General features: G+C 34.9%; 2 protein-coding genes across 2 annotated transcripts; one reads left to right on the top strand and one right to left on the bottom strand.

The window, feature by feature from the left end:
* The first annotated feature begins 8,756 nt into the window (after positions 1 to 8,756).
* Positions 8,757 to 9,903, top strand: LOC139848768 (uncharacterized). Its single transcript, XM_071838467.1, has 2 exons — positions 8,757 to 9,184; positions 9,465 to 9,903. The coding sequence occupies exons 1-2, from the start codon at positions 8,757 to 8,759 to the stop codon at positions 9,901 to 9,903; spliced, it is 867 nt and encodes a 288-aa protein (XP_071694568.1).
* On the bottom strand, positions 9,824 to 15,442 carry LOC139846634 (aldehyde dehydrogenase family 3 member H1-like). The gene is made up of 10 exons (XM_071836109.1): positions 15,102 to 15,442; positions 13,842 to 13,910; positions 13,663 to 13,759; positions 13,160 to 13,366; positions 12,108 to 12,223; positions 11,646 to 11,750; positions 11,395 to 11,567; positions 10,865 to 10,955; positions 10,641 to 10,790; positions 9,824 to 10,231 (listed from the first exon to the last, which is right to left on the bottom strand). Exons 1-10 carry the CDS (start codon positions 15,339 to 15,341, stop codon positions 9,998 to 10,000), a joined length of 1,482 nt encoding a protein of 493 aa, XP_071692210.1. The 5' UTR covers positions 15,342 to 15,442; the 3' UTR covers positions 9,824 to 9,997.
* Between the last annotated feature and the right edge of the window lie 1,956 nt (positions 15,443 to 17,398).

Below are 17,398 nucleotides of genomic sequence, written 5' to 3'. Positions count from 1 at the left end.
CGTATGAGGTTGATACTCGTGGGACAGATTGTGAGGTTAAGGTTTACGGTGCGGATGTTGTTGTTGGTGGTACTGGTACTGTTGTTGGTTGTGCTGCTGGTACTGGTGTTGTCGGTGATGCCTGTAAATTGTGCATCATATTCTCCAAAGCCACTACTCGAGAGCGAAGCTCGTTAACTTCTTCTATTATTCCGGGATGATTGGCGGTTGGAACAAGGGGATGAATAAAGTTTAAAATTCTGGTTATCATATAATCGTTGCGAGATATCCTGAAAATGAGGGTGAAGATAGTGTTTCGAACGGGTTCGCCGGTAAGTGCCTCAGGTTCCTCACCAAGAGGTGAATTCGGTTAGTGGAAAGGATCGCCTTCCTCTTGTCTCCATTGATTTAGTTGATTACGAACCCAACCCCAATTCATCCAGAATTGGTGATGACTGATTGGTTGATTCATTCCGGTTACACTGCTTTCGGAACTCAGGTGGAAATCCATATCGGAATCTGAAGAACTCGAATTACTTGCAGAATTCATCTTACACGGTTAGATAAAGAATTTTTGATGTGTAATGATTTTCGGATATCGGATGATATTCTAATTACATAGAATACCTTTATATAGTACAAAGGTTCCGCAAATTACGGAGAAACTTTCGGAAACTGTCAAGTAAAGGTAACAGTAACAGATACGCTAAGATATTCATTTTGTCTATACATTAGTCATGCAATCCATGCAATAAGCCGTGTCTAGACTACAATTGATAAGCAAGTAGTTTTCCACACAAGGAATGATAAGCAGGTAATTTCTAACAAGAAAATTATAAGCAACAACTTTTATCATGCAGACATGGTCGAAGTCCAGACTCACTATTGTATCCTAACAATAACCGGTTAGACACACTAATGCAAATTCTGGTTCGCTAAGACCAACGCTCTGATACCAACTGTGATGACCCGTCCTAATCCACCTGGACGAATACATCAACATCTGGTCCCATTGCGAGGTATTTGACCTCTATGTGATACGTTTTGTAACATTGCATTCGTTTTAAAAGGTAATTCATAAATGAATATATAAATTCCAGGTTTTTAACATCTGATGATTCCTACGTATAGACAATCACCATTTAAATGGTTTACAATAATACATTTGTTGACAATACAGTCAAAATAAGGTACATGGTAATGGTTTGGTGAATGCAAGTTTCTTGTATATAGCATGTATGACTCCAAGCACATAACTTGTATCACGTATCAGCAAACAGCGGAAGACTTCTAGAAACCTGAGAATAAACATGCTTCAAGTGTCAACACAAAGGTTGGTGAGTTCATAGTTTTAATATTACACATAATCCGTATATCAATGTGGATTACAAAAGTTCAGTTGTTTCATTCAAAACTTTTATCAATATGTTTTAACATTTCAAATCATCTGTATGTAAAGGTTGATCACAAGATCTCAGTTGTTTTATCCAAAACGTTTATCAATAGGTTTTACATAAAATGTGGACCACAAGATTTCAGTTGTTTCATCCAGAAACGTTTATCAAAATATTCTACAAGATTGAGCACCCTGGTAACTAAGCTTTAACGTTATTATAAGTACCCCTGTTTTAACATACATGCAACCAACATGTACAATACACGCAAACCAGCATGTACTAAACTCAAATAGCATACGTCTGTTTTATAGTTCAGGCTAGGGTTTCTATACCTGGAACAGACGGGGATGTCAAGCCCTATGGATCCATATATAACTACTCGCGCCCACCAGTTCTTATAACCGGCAGTTACTAGTTACCAAAGCTAAGGGATTTTCGGTTCAAACTCGGTGTAGAATTTAGTATGTACTTGTATCCATTGCGTTTAAAATAAAGTGCATGTATTCTCAGCCCAAAAATATAGATTGCAAAAGCAATTAAAAAGGGAGCAAATGAAACTCACGCATATAAATATTGTAAAACGGTTAATAAAGCATTTGCATGTATTCTCAGCCCAAAAATGTAATGAGTAAAAAGGGAGCAAATGAACTCACGCATATAAGTATTGTAAATCAGTTAATAAAGCATTTGCATGTATTCTCAGCCCAAAAATGTAAAGGGTAAAAGGGATCATATGAAACTCACTGTTTAATATTGATATACAATATTGTAGGAAAGTACGTAGACGCATCGGAGATGATAAATACGAGGTTTGATTCACAAAAATACCCCCGAACATTACCCATAATTTCCTTAGCAATAACCCATAATTTCCTTAGCTCTAGCTCGCTTGGAAACCATTTTGAAAGTGACAAGCTCATAATCTCGTCGTAGTATTTTATGTATAATACTACTAATAATAATAATATTAATAATAATAATATTAATCTTAATAATAATAATAATAATAATAATAATAATAATAATAATAATAATAATAATAATAATAATAATAATAATAATAATAATAATAAATATTATACGGAGTAATATATGTGTTTTACAAAACAGATTTCGATCTAATTTATAGATGTGGTCAGGCCAGGTCTGCCATGCGATCGCATGGCTCCCAAGGCCTTTTCCCATGCGATCGCATGGGGATGTTTTACAGCTCACATTTGTTTAACTTCTTGTTTGTCGACATAATTTTATATTAATATAATATATATAATTTAAATAATTAATTATATATTATATTAAATTCACGTGCATAGTTGACTTGTAATTTTTGTTCCGATAAGTCGTACGTCATCACTCGACTTATGTCCCGGTTCCGGTTTTTCAAATGTCCTTTCGTACGCTAAGAAAACTTGCATTTTACATTTCGTGACTCGTACCTTTGTTAAAATATAGCCTTAAATTATCCATAAACTATGTCACTCAAAGTGTATCTTATACGTTTGAGTGTTTTGGTCATTTACTTCTATAAATCATCGTCTCACTATTTGTTAAAATACATTTTAAAATAGTGTTACTGTAGCAAAGTTACTGTAGCAAAGTCATTTTTTTACTGTAGCAATTCACTGTAGCAAAGTCAATTTCACTGTAGCAAATAGTGATTTTCGAAAACACTGTAGCATTTTGAGTAATGTGGCAATTTGAAAACACTGTAGCAAATTAGTGTTTTACTGGTTCATCTTAAACGCTTTAGTTAACTTATCTAAATATCAATCGAATAAATAAACGAATGTTACTATCGTTTACTAAATAACTTGAAATCATATATATTCAAATAGATATATAAACCAATACGTTTAATGTACGGTATCATGCAATTAAAACTTTGTTACGTTTTCAAGTTATAGTATATATATGTATCTATTTACATATAATGGTTTACGAATCGTTGAGAACAACCGAAGGGTAATTGAATAGTTCAAAATTTTGAGATTCAACTTCATAGGCTTTGCTTATCGTGTCGGAAACGTTAAAGATTAATTTTAAATTTAGTCGAAATTTCCGGGTCACCACAATATGGGTACCAAAACATGGTAACCTAAGGCAACTAGTACTGGATGAAGCACACAAAACGAGGTACTCAATTCACCCAGGAAACGGAAAAATGTACCACGATCTCAAGAAGTTTTATTGGTGGCCTAATATGAAAATAGAAATTGCTACTTATGTAAGCAAATGTTTAACGTGTGCAAAGGTCAAAGCTGAGCACCAAAAGCCTTCAGGATTACTGCAACAACCAGAAATTCCGCAGTGGAAATGGGAAAGAATAACCATGGATTTCATTACGAAATTGCCAAGGACTGCAAGTAGTCATGATACTATTTGGGTGATAGTTGATCGTCTAACTAAATCAGCTCACTTTCTACCAATAAAGGAGACAGACAGTATGGAGAAATTAGCACGCCTATATTTGAAGGAAGTAGTTTCCAGGCATGGTGTACCCATCTCTATCATATCTGATCGCGACACCCGATTCACATCACGTTTCTGGCAGTCATTACAAAAAGCATTGGGAACTCGATTAGATATGAGCACCGCTTATCACCCACAAACAGATGGTCAAAGTGAAAGAACAATACAAACATTGGAAGACATGTTACGGGCATGCGTGATTGACTTTGGAACCAGTTGGGATCGACACTTACCGTTGGCAGAATTTTCATACAATAACAGCTATCATACGAGCATCAACGCAGCGCCATTTGAAGCACTTTACGGTAGAAAGTGCAGATCTCCTATCTGTTGGAGTGAAGTAGGAGAAAGACAACTTACTGGACCAGAAATTATTCACGAAACCACCGAAAAGATCATTCAAATACAACAGCGATTGAAAACGGCCATGAGTCGCCAAAAGAGTTATGCTGATGTAAGAAGAAAACCGCTAGAATTTCAAGTGGGCGACAAAGTCATGTTGAAAGTGTCACCCTGGAAAGGCGTTGTACGATTCGGTAAACGAGGAAAGCTAAGTCCTAGGTACGTAGGACCCTTTGAAATCACCGAAAGAATTGGAACAGTTGCTTATCGATTAAAGCTACCGCAAGAACTTAGTAGTGTTCACAACACATTTCACGTGTCAAATTTGAAGAAATGTTTAGCTGAAGAGGATGTCGTAATTCCTCTTGACGAAATACGAATCAATGATAAACTCCATTTTATCGAAGAACCTGTTGAAATCATGGACCGTGAGGTCAAACAATTAAAACAAAGCAAAATACCGATAGTTAGGGTTCGTTGGAACGCAAGACGAGGACCCGAGTTTACTTGGGAACGTGAAGATCAGATGAAGCAAAAGTATCCACATTTGTTCACTGATATCGCTCATGAAACAGGTACTACTCAAAATTTCGGGACGAAATTTTCTTTAAGGGGGAGGTACTGTGATGACCCGAAAATTTTTGACTTATTTAAGCCAATTCTCTATACGATTTATTATTTTAACACGCTAAACAAAGTCTGTTAGATTGAGTCTCAAAATTTTAGAACTGTTTCATATATACAATTACCTTTGATTACTCTCGACGATTCATGAACAATTATATGTAAGTATATATATATGTACAAGTAAAAACGACTTTCCTACAGTAAAACCCTATTTGCTACAGTAAAAATTACTTTGCTACAGTAAAACACTATTTGCTACAGTGAAACCGTATTTTGCTACAGTGCTACAGTGAAAACGAGTTTGCTACAGTGATTTGCTACAGTGAAACACTATTTGCTACAGTAAACACTATTTGCTACAGTAAACGCTATTTGCTACAGTAAAACACTATTTGCTACAGTAAAACACTATTTGCTACAGTGAACGCTATTTGATGTCGACGAACTAGCAAACAAAAACAGAAAAGGCGGCCATGCGATCGCATGGCAAAAACACTGAAAACTCATGCGATCGCATGAGCTACAGTAAATCGAAAAGTACTATAAAAGGTCAGTTTTGCTCGACGATATTTTTCATAAATATATCTGTAATAAGTTTTAATTTATAATTATAATTATAATTTAAGTTTAATAATAATAAAGTATATTCGAGGGTGTTTTAATTCGGGTTTCAAACCGCTTTAAGCTAAGGAAATATTGGGTATTGTTCGGGGTATTGTTCTTGAATCCAAGGCCAACCATACAGTCATCTACCATCATTACGTCTACGCAATTTGCCAACAATATTGAGTCTCAATATTGAACTGTGAGTTTATAGTTCCCCCTTTTTTAATACTTTAAATATTTTTGGGCTGAGAATACATGCAATTTATTTTAAACGCAATAAGACACAAGTACATACAAAATTCTACACTGAGTTAAACCGAAAATCCCTTAGCTTTGGTAATTAGTAGCTGCCAGTACATAGGATATGGACTGGTGGGCGCGAATAATTGTATATGGATCCATAGGGCTTGACATCCCCGTCCGAGCTAGAGCACTAGCCTTTTAACGGACGTATGTTATTTGAGTTTAAGACACGTTGGTTTGCGTGTATTAAAACGAATGGGGTAATTATCACTATAGCGTTAAGTTTAGTTACCAGGGTGCTCTGTTACGTAGAATCTATTGATAAACTTTTGATGAAATCTTGTGGTCTATCTTTATATATGTTTATGACTCGAGCAATTAAACCTATAACTCACCAACATTCGTGTTGACTTTTTAGCATGTTTTATTCTCAGGTCCTTAGAATGCTTCCGCTGTGATGTGCTTGTTGCCTGCATGGAGTCTCTCATGCTTTGTACAAAGTTTATTGCATTCAAAATAAAACTGCGTTGTGTAATAAATAATTGGACTGTGATGTCAACCTGTAAATTAAAGACTTATGTATTTCGGGGTTTTGCTTATACCTAAGCACTCGCCCACATGTTTATAACTTTCTATGTTTAGAAAGTCACTTATTTTAATGAATGCAATATTTTATTAAAACGTATCATATAGAGGTCAAAACCTCACTGTGGAATCAATGATTAACGTGCCGCGTCAATAGCGATTTTGACGGGTCGTTACATATATATATATATATATATATATATATATATATATATATATATATGGAGAGGATCTAGTGAGAACTTTTTTAGTGTGAGAACTCTAGGAACTCCAAATACACTGAAATTCGAGCAAAAAAGGTGCACGGGCGAGCAAAAAAAAAAAGAAATTCGAGCAAAATTCAAAAAGACGGACGAACAAAAATTTCATAGTCGAGCAAAAAAAAATTATTTATTTTTTTTTGTTCGAATTTCAAAATGTAGAACACATTTTTGTTCGAATATCAGCATTTTTGTTCGACTACCCGTGTGTTCTACATTTTTTTGTTCGACTATCAAAAATGTAGAACACAAATTTGTTCGCCCGCCTTTTTTTTTTGTTCGAATAGCACTTTTTTTGTCCGATCTTGTCCCATTTTTTGTTCGAATTGCTCTTTTTTTGTTCGGCCGTGTCCTATTTTTGCTCGAATTTCCCTTTTTTTGCTCGAATTTCCCTTTTTTGCTCGAATTTCCCCCTTTTACTCGAATTTCAGTGTATTTTCGAGTTATCAGGGTTCTCACACAAAAAAATTCTCATTTCATCCCTCTACCATATATATATATATATATATATAGTCTCATTTCATATACATATCCCATTTCCTATACAAATACACAAATCACCAATTCAACATACTCTCAATCAATTTTCAAAACAAAAGATAAAAAATGGATGCTTATTTAACTATTGTCAATGAATCTTCGGACGACGAAGATTTGTTATTAAAAGTTATGGGTGCGTACGCCGAAGAGCTAGATTGAGAAGCTGACGAAGGCACAAGTGAAAGACCCCCACGAGCACCCCGTATGTATCTTCCTAGAAATCGTGAAGGAGCTGGAAGTAATCTATGGAAAGACTATTTTTGTGAAACTCCTACGTACCCTTCTCACAGATTTGCTATAACTTCACTCGATGAAGAGTATCTAAGAGCGCCAGAAAACCAACCGGCTTATGTTAGGAATCAAAATAGTGATCATGCAACACGAGCTAGGGAAATACGCGACAAAGATGTGCACAATGCACTTCGTCAAGACTTAACCGAGCATATATGGAATCTTCCACCAAATTTTCGACGCACTAACTAGTTTTTTTTTTTTTTTTTTTTTTTTTTTTTTTTTTTTTTTTGTGATTGTAATCTTTTATTTTTAGGAGTTTTTAATTATTGTAATCTTTTATTTCTAGGACTTTATAAAAATATGGTAATTTAGGACTATTTATATTGTAATCGTATTACTAATATTAATTGTAGTGTGTTTTATAAAATTTATTTCTTTTAATACTTACAAAATAATAATATAACTAATTAAACAAAATAAATTAAAATCAAGAAAAAAGAAAGAAAAGTGAAAAAGAAATTAAAAATACTCCACCCCTACCCAGCAACACGCCACTCAGCACGCCACCCATTAGCCATCAGGTTACCAGCACGCTCATCAAGTACCCCACCCCCACTCACCAGCACGCCATGCATTGTTAAAAATGGTCTAAATATTCAAGTTTTTGGACCCTTCAAAAATTTTGGGCCTTGTACGGTTGCCCATCTTGCTCCTGTCCGAAGATGCCTCTGAGCAGTTATGTAATAGATATATGAGATGGTTGAAGGTGATGGGTAAATTGATAAGCCTTTCCGTATTGTGTTACTCGGAGAGGGTACGTGATCTAACCGGTTTATCATGACTGTTTTTGACCTTTCTAGTGTCACCTTAAAACAAAACAAATAAAGTTGAAAAAAAGTTATAACAAGGAATTTACTGTTTCCTATAATGGGAATATACATACATACATAAAATATGTATTGAAAAACATAATGTGGTTATTAATAAAAAGATCAAGCCAATGGATGTTTCTTTCTTTTTCCTCTTTCCTCTTTTTTTCTACATTTTGTTTTCGTGTTTATGTTGAATGTTGATGTTCATATGATGAATGTTGCTGCAATATTGCATGGTAATCGGTTAAAAGGATGGGAGGCGTTAGAAAAGCGTGCAAGTCATTTTTCTCCAAATACCATTTCGGCAAGAAATCACACCAACAAAATCTACAGGTTCCATTCCCATTTCCATTGTATATTTCAAATTTATCATTATAATATACTTTTAAGTTAATTATTATAACCAAAAAATGCAATATTCAATGTTCTAAATGCTACGAAAAGAAACAACAAAAAATACCAACATTTAAGGGAACTATCCTATATGATCATATATGTTGAAGGTCTATGATATAATAAGAAAAACCTCTAATCAACAATATATATATTCTTGCATTATTTATATTTCATCTGATTCCTTGATTTGTTTATTTTTATGTATAATGTATAATATATTAACACCTTCGGCTGGTGTAAATGGGAATGAGGATGTTGATAATGATGTGAGGGAAGGTAATACATCTCCAAAAGTCACGATTCCGAAAATTTCAAGAACAACAAGCACTGGTTTTCTGCCGAGATCCCTATCGAGAACAGCTAGCCAAAGAAGAAGTAAGACGCCAAACCGAATTAGGCCTGTGAATAGTCTAATACGAAGTTTTAGCAGGAAGAGTGTCGATTCAGATCACTCACTTCATATTGCTCGCCGGTCTCTCTCAAGAAGAAATAGTTCAACCATTATTTATTCAAATGCTAACGGACTTCAAAAACCTCCCGATATGGTGAAACGACTTGAGTGCACACTTGAAGAATTGTGCTTTGGGTGCATCAAGAAGTTCAACATTAAACGTGACGTACTTACACATGATGGGTATGTCATTAATTCATAATACCAAGTGATCATATATATAATCACAGGTCCAAAAACCCCTTTTTGTTTGACCAAAGGGCTTCTGGCTTAGCGGTATCACGAGAATTCATCAGTTGTGAGTTCGATCCCGTCATGGACAACAAGAGTGTGTGTGTTTGTTGTTCTTAGAAAAAAAAAAAAAAAAAAAAAAAAGAAAGGAAAAAACCCTGTTTGTCTTCTTTTTTTTTTTTTTTTCGAAAGGCACCCTGTTTGTCTTCTTAAGTTGGTTTAAACTTTGCAGACAAATAATACAAGAAGACGAAGTGCTAACGATAAATGTGAAGCCGGGATGGAAGAAAGGAACGAAGGTTACCTTTGAGGGTATGGGAAACGAGACACCTGGCAACTGTCCTGCAGATATTACTTTTGTAGTTGACGAAAAACAGCATCCCGTGTTTAAGAGAAACGGCGACGATTTGGAACTAGGACTCGAACTTCCATTAGTAGACGCCTTGACTGGTTGCACCGTCACAATACCTATATTAGGTGGTGAGGAATCACATTTGACAATAAATGACATAATTACCCCTGGCTACATAATAACCATTCCGGGACAAGGCATGACTTTGCTAAAAGAAGACACAAGAGGAAACTTGAATATCAAAATCTCTGTTCAGTTTCCACAATATTTAACAGAAGAACAACGATTCGAATGTTTTAACATCTTACAAGACTGTTAGCATAATATTGCCCTCACATAGTTTTTTTATGTAATGATGTACAGAAGTAGAGAAACAGAATGTATTTAGGTATGTAAAATGCAGTTTTTAACGTTCAGGAGAAGCCAAAAAGGGCACGAATGATGCCAAGTATACTGCCATCTAAAAGAGCCTTGAGGAGCCTGAGTTTGCCTGGTGTGTACGGTGGGTACCGTGCTGGTGCGTCTCCAGAAAAACCTCTATAAAGGACTGCTTTTTTGTGACTAAAAGCGTCAAACGAGAATTTACCATGGTATGACCCCATTCCACTTTCACCGACTCCGCCAAATGGTATCGTGTCAACCATAAGCTGCACAATTATTTGAACGAATAATGTAATGAGAATGCGAACATGCTAAACTTGTTTGTGGGGGCAAATGTGAACAAAAGTTTGCATGTGTTAGAGGTGGCTAAATTTGTCAGTTATAATTGGTCAACGGCTCATTGTCCAAACAAGTTATATTATATGGGTCCAAATGGGTTGAAGGGTCTATCCTAATAAAACCTTTTAGGAGCTCTAAATATTATTATATAACACTTTTGCCTTTAAACCCGACATGGTTAACCCATTTGACCCGTTTCCCTTTTAGCTAAGTTTCAATATTCCCATTTGACCCGTTGGATATAAAATCCAACATGAATAGATATTGTATGCGTTAAATCAGCATGTGTGTGCAAGAAAGCATGAAATTTCGAGTGTCTGAGGATGAGAATAGTACGTGTAAGGTGACATCATTGATGACTACACCCCCGGCGGAGATGTTGTTCACAAACTGCTCCTTGAGCTGCTTCTTGTTGGTGAATAAGTACGCTGCAAGCGGCTTCGATCTTGAGTTGATAAACTCGATGCCGTCTTCAATTTTTCCAACCTTCATGATAAACCAAAACCAGAGTTGAAACCTAGAGTTATTTTAAAAATTATGAATCAAATGTCAAGAATTACCGTTACTATTGGAAGTAAAGGACCGAATATCTCCTCGGTCATAATCAAGGAGTCTTCTGGCACATCAAGCAATATAGTTGGAGAAATCTTTCTGAAACAGACAAAAAGCAGCATTAGTTGCAGGTCAGGCTATCTCTACAGCAGAAAATTTGGGCATGCCCGACCTGGGTCTTTTTTTGTTAATACAGGTCCAAGTGGGTCGAGTCATTTTCTAATACCTCTCAATACTTTTTTCTCCATTTTTTTAAACTTCATAATTAACAAAAGTATTGAATTACAAATATGACTTTTTTATGAAAGTTTTTACGAGGTTTTAAGCATTTGGGAATTCTTTTTAAGTGACTTCCGACCCATTTCATTTTACCCATCTTCTAAACTTTTGCAAGTAAAGTGGTTCAGATAAAAAAAAAAAAAAAAATACAGAAATCAACCCATTTCTAGGCATATAGGTCGAATTTGCCACCTGTACCCTAATAAGCTTAATCCACAACAACTACTAAACAAGTTGTTAAGCATAAAATGAAACTCACAAGCTGCTTTTGTCTGTTTGACCACCATGAATTATCTTTCCAGAAACCTTATCATCATCCAACAGCCTTTTCAACCTATCAAAGTGATTCGAACTCACAACTCGAGACATATCTGGTGAGTTCATAGGATCCTCCCCAAAAAACTTGACCAATTGATGCTTTAAAGAGTCTATCTGCACACGTGATACTAGCAGAGAGGTTAATATCCACTTTTTAAATGTTTTAGCTTCCTTAAAAGAGAACAAACGTACCAACACGGGAGCATAATCTTTCGTTGTAATTATGTAATCCGGAGCTACACAAGCTTGTCCATTGTTGCATCCCCACTTACCCGATGCTATTCGTCTCGCTGCCACCTGTAGAACACAAGATATTTGATCACAAAACAGAACTTTGTCCAAAAATTGCATACTTTTTTTAACGATAAGTATCTACTATAAACTGTGTTAATGGTTATTAAATTATTTCATTAAGTAATCTTTTTTGAATAAAATGATTTAGGACCTTGTATGCATTTAAAATTACACTTTGGGTGACCTTCGATCGATTGGACCCATTTGACTTCATTTCTTTTAGCTGACTTGGCCCTTCCGAGATACAACATACACGGATAGACCAATTAATAAATTATTCGACCAAATTGCCACCTCAAGTAGATGTCATGTGGGACTAAATTGTATATGAATTTGGACATAAAGAAGAAAGCTCCCTACAGTTAAGTCAATGTTGGAATCAACTAAAACAGGAGATTTGCCTCCAAGTTCCAAGACTACAGGTGTCAAATGTTTTGCTGCAGCAGCCATGACAACTCGCGCAACTTTCCCATTCCCTGAAATAACATTTCGGTTATATAATTTTGATATAGTTTATGATGAGCTCATACTTAATTCTTTTTCAAACACTGATTCAATGGTAGTACAGATAGATAATCAAATTCAGAAGAATAAATAATCATACTTCACCACGTTAAAGTTGCAGTGTTGGACTATTATCATATTATAACATTACTGTTATTTAATCGATAGTCTGTTAAATTAAATTTCCATAGATGACAAGATGTTAGCATTCTCATTCATGACACACTTCTTCATATTAACACATTGCCACATCAGCGCCACATCACAATTTCCTTTTTATTTCTTTCATATCACTAACCCATCACAATTCACTCCCAACCATCACACTCTTTCTCAACCACTATAAAATAATTAATTAAATTATAGTACAACTCTAAAAACAAAATGTACAAATGTTTAAAACAATTACATCCCTGATGGATTATGCTTCATATTTACAAAATGGTTGGCAAGAAAGAATTAGCTAAACATTGGCAATCCACTCCTAAAGGTGCCAATACATTGGCAATAGATTGGCATGCATATTGGCTAACCATTGGGAGTGCTCTGAAGCCTTGTCTCAAGACTATAGTAGACACATGAGCAAGTGTTTGCTTCCAAGGTTGTAAAAATTGCTACTCGGAAGAGTACCCAGTCGGGACTTTTTAGGGCGTACTCGGCAACTCGGGGAGTACTCGGATGTTGACCAAGTTTGACTTTGACCAATTTGACCAATTTTAACTGATTTTCCGAGTTTTGGCCAAGTTTTGACCAATTTTCGGAGTAATCCCGAGTTTGACCAAGCTTGACCGAGAACTCACAGAGTTGCAAAAACTGAGCACTCGCCGAGTAATTCCGAGTTCTGTAACACTGTTTGCTTCTACGTATACCAAACGTTGCACAACTTTTAGAGGGAAAAAGGGAAAGACCTGTGTAAAATATTTTATCCCACTTTTGCTCCAGGAGTGCAGTTGTTTCAGGAACAGCACCTTCAACAACTTTTATAACCGAATCATCCAAATATTCTCTAAAAAGTTTTGCCAACAAAGATGACATGGCGGGAGAAATCTCTGAGGGCTTCAAAACAACAGCATTTCCAGCTGCAATTGCTCCTATGACTGGGTCAACAGATAACACTGGCACGGAATAAAATGATTAGCAGACAAAAAAAAAACGTCCTTTAAAATCCCTATCACGATTTGTTTTGTTCTGGATTTACGTGAGTTTCCGACTCGCTTTGCGAGCCAACTAATCTCAGGGAGACTACTCGCTTTGCGAGCAGCCCGGAGTCATCGCGGATGTAACGAACAGTAACTTTCAGTTTGGACCTCAAAACTATGCCTAGTTTTAAAAATGCTACTATATCAAAATGTAATGTTCAAGATAAGAAACGAATAATCGATTTGGCAGAAAATGAAGGTTATTAACTTACACAATGGGTAGTTCCAGGCTGATATGACCAATACAACGCCAAAGGGTTCTGACACTACCTCTGCTGATGAAGGAAAAGTGCCTATATTGGTTTTCGCCTGCAAAAAGTTGTTTACAAATATGCATTATACAAATACATGGCAAGTTTTATGTTCCACTTCTTTTTTTGAAAACAGTTACTTTTTCTGGTTTCATCCAATCTTTTAATTTCTTCAGAGCCAACTTGCATGAATTCTTTATCATAGCAATCTGCAGCATAAAATAACGGATTGAACTCAGTGTATACAACAGTTCTTTTAGCGATCATCGAAGGATTAGCAGCTCATATTTCATAATTAACTGCAGGTAGTACATAGGAAAGGTAGTACTTAGAAAATTAAGACACAAATTCATGACTTACTGATAAAATCACGAGTTGGGAGTCTATTACCTTTTCTAAGTAATAAATGATCTTTTTTAAAACATTTAACATAACATTATATAAAATAGGATGGGATGATGGGGAATTCATCCCATATAGAATGAGCTCCCATTTTCCCCGCATTTCGCAAATTGACCAACGGGTGGAACAAATTTATATGACCAAAAAAAAAAGATTCCAATAATGAACAATGCCTATTTTCCTCTATTATCCTTTTGATCATAGAAATAAAAAACAATTTCTTCAAAAAAAAAAAAACAATCAGAGTTTGTAGAGATAGAAGTTATTAATCTAATTATTTACATCTTCTGAGTTGCCCCTCCACTAATAAAAAATTTATATGGATATGCAAATCCTGAATGACATTGTTCCAATTATATTAGGTATCCGCCCATATAAATATGATCTTGCCTGCATGTTAATAAACACAAGTCGCTCGTTTTCAAGAAATTGTCGAATACATAGGTTTCGATAAACGAATCGAATTTGCTAAAACTGGTTACAGTATTAGGTACCGAGTCACCTGCATCAATTCTAAGAATCTGATCGTTCGCCAAACCAATAATATTCTAGAGTAATTACATTAATTTGGATGGTATATTCTGCAAACTTTTAGTGAGGTTAAGTTTCGACAAAATGTAAATAAGAAATAAAAATAAAAAAAGTCTCGGCTAAACATGGATCCAACACTAATCATCAGCATACGAAACTTTTACACAATTCAGCATTGAATGCATTCACCAACTATAAAGAATTGAGCAATTAATTCCAAAAGCAAAACAAAATATAGGTATGTCAGTACACAGCACATACTCACACCATACGTGTATATACAATTTAGATTCACAACTTACTTATGCTCAATTTTGATTCTAATTTAATTTTATCAGTCGGCGTACGCCGTACGGACACGCATGGATCATAACGAACTTATCACACAATCATATCTAAATCCAAAACAAATCATATACATACATACATATACCTATACGTATATACTCGAATATCAATAAACTGACCTCGTGAATGAAAGCTTCCATTTCAGGTTTAGATAGATCAGTGAACAAAGCATCGCAAATCTGTTTCTCGCTATTTTCCACCATTTTCAACAAGTTTTTCAACTGCGATGACCTCCATTCGTAACTTTTAGTTTTTCCGGTGACGAACGTACTTCTCAATTCCTTCACTAAGCAATCGGCAGCTTCAGAATCGAACACCTTCGGCGTCGTTGACTTTTTGACCTGGTCTTCCGTCGCCATTGTTATCGTCAATTTCAGTCTCGATATAATCGAGACAGATTATGTATGTATTTATATTGATAGAGAATCAGGCGTAGAGTGTAAGAAATGTGGATTGATGTGTACTGAAAATGATGGACGTTGACGATGGAAACTGATAACGACTTATTGTGAAACGTTCGTGTATCTTATAAAAGCGTGCTGTAATTTGTACTGTTACATTTATGCCTAATTTTTAGGGATTATTAAAAGCTTGATTTAGCAGGGACTATGTATTAAAATCCAAATTACTTTAATATAGGCGAACTCAGAATTTTAAGAAAGTAAAGAGGACAACTTATAAAAGAATTAAGAATAAGAGAGTCCGTAAAATAATTAATGGAAACTAAAATGTCCACATACATTCCCTATTTAAACCTTTGGACCACTCAATTGTTGATAGTAATTAAATATACACGTATGTGTATTTAAAAAGGATTAGTTTTTGTAGTAGAATATAATTTTTAATTATGGTAACGCATTTGAATAAAATTCATCTTTAAAAATATAAAAGAACATGTGTAATCATGATTTAAAAACGATAAAATAACACTTCAATTTTAACTAATAAATATGTTGTTCGTGTCCTTTATAATTTTTCAGTGAGAATTTGAGGTGAAACAACATATGATTTAAATAATTTACAAAATTGTTTTCAAATATGAACTACATACAAAAATATATTCCGTACTACATAATTGAATAACTTACAAATATATAATTCTAATTTAGTATAATAATTTGTTTATACAGTGTGTAGACTTTAAGTTATTAACTTAATGTGTGGTTGTAACAATACATACAGACTATAAGGTATCCTACACACTTGGTCAAGTAAAAGGCTTACGTGTAAACACAGGCTTTAAATCGATAAGTGTTTCTTCACGACATTCTCCACCCGGATGATCTTTTACACGAATTTGTATGTTATAGTTGTATCCGGTACTTTCCATCCGGCTAGCTTAATTGTCAGTCTTTCGCCTGACGTAATTTTTATCCGGCCAGCGTCCAGGTGACATGTACGTCACCCTTCTGGCCTTCTGTCCGGCAGCCGGGTTAACTTTAACTGTTGTCTTGTTTCCAGCCGGTAACGGCACATACTTTTGGTTTCTTTTGACGTTTTATCTGATTTGATAAATGTGGGTAAGTCTTATGCGAATAAGACATATTTGATACGGATCAAATATGTGTATCATCGATATATATATATACTTATTGAAAAAGATATGACAAAAGACATCATTCGCTTGAAGACGTGGTGGCCGGTTCTTCCTGGATCGTGAAGACGCCGTGACCAAGAAAAACAAGTAGTGTATCATGTAAAGTAAATTCGAACGGGCTCGAAAACGAACCTGTTCTAACTTGAGTTCAAACTACTTGTTCATGTTCAAACATCTATTTAATATGTTTGTTCGAATATGTTTGGTAATTACTATGTTCGAACACAAGTAGTGAGAAAAGTTATTAAATACCTCCAACAATCATGAGATCCCATGTGCATTTGTTATTATCCAACATTCTAAAATACTCCGTATATTTTCTTTTTCGTTTCAAGCTTTTTCTCATGTCCTTTGGTCCTAATATTAAGAGTATTTTAGCGATTTACATTTTTTATTTTAAATATTATCTACTGCAGCAAATAGTAGTTACTGTAGCAAAGTCGTTTTTACTGTAGCAAGTCGTTTTCACTGTAGCAAATAGTGATTTTCGAAAACACTGTAGCTTTTCTGGTACTGTAGCAATTCGAAAATACTGTAGTAAATTAGTGTTTTACTTGTTCATCTTAAACGTTTTAGTTAACTTATCTAAATATCAATCGAATCAATAAACGAATGTTACTATCGTTTACTAAATAACTTGAAATTATATATATGTATATATCTTTATTTAATATACGTAAATCAGTTTTTAAATACATATATAACTATTCGCGCCCACCAGTTCTTATAACCGGCAGTTACTAGTTACCAAAGCTAAGGGATTTTTGGTTCAAACTCGGTGTAGAATTTAGTATGTACTTGTATCCATTGCGTTTAAAA

The sequence above is a fragment of the Rutidosis leptorrhynchoides genome, chromosome 5, assembly GCF_046630445.1.
Source record: "Rutidosis leptorrhynchoides isolate AG116_Rl617_1_P2 chromosome 5, CSIRO_AGI_Rlap_v1, whole genome shotgun sequence".
NCBI classification, from domain to species: domain Eukaryota; kingdom Viridiplantae; phylum Streptophyta; class Magnoliopsida; order Asterales; family Asteraceae; genus Rutidosis; species Rutidosis leptorrhynchoides.
This window is presented reverse-complemented; position numbering and strand designations above follow the sequence as displayed.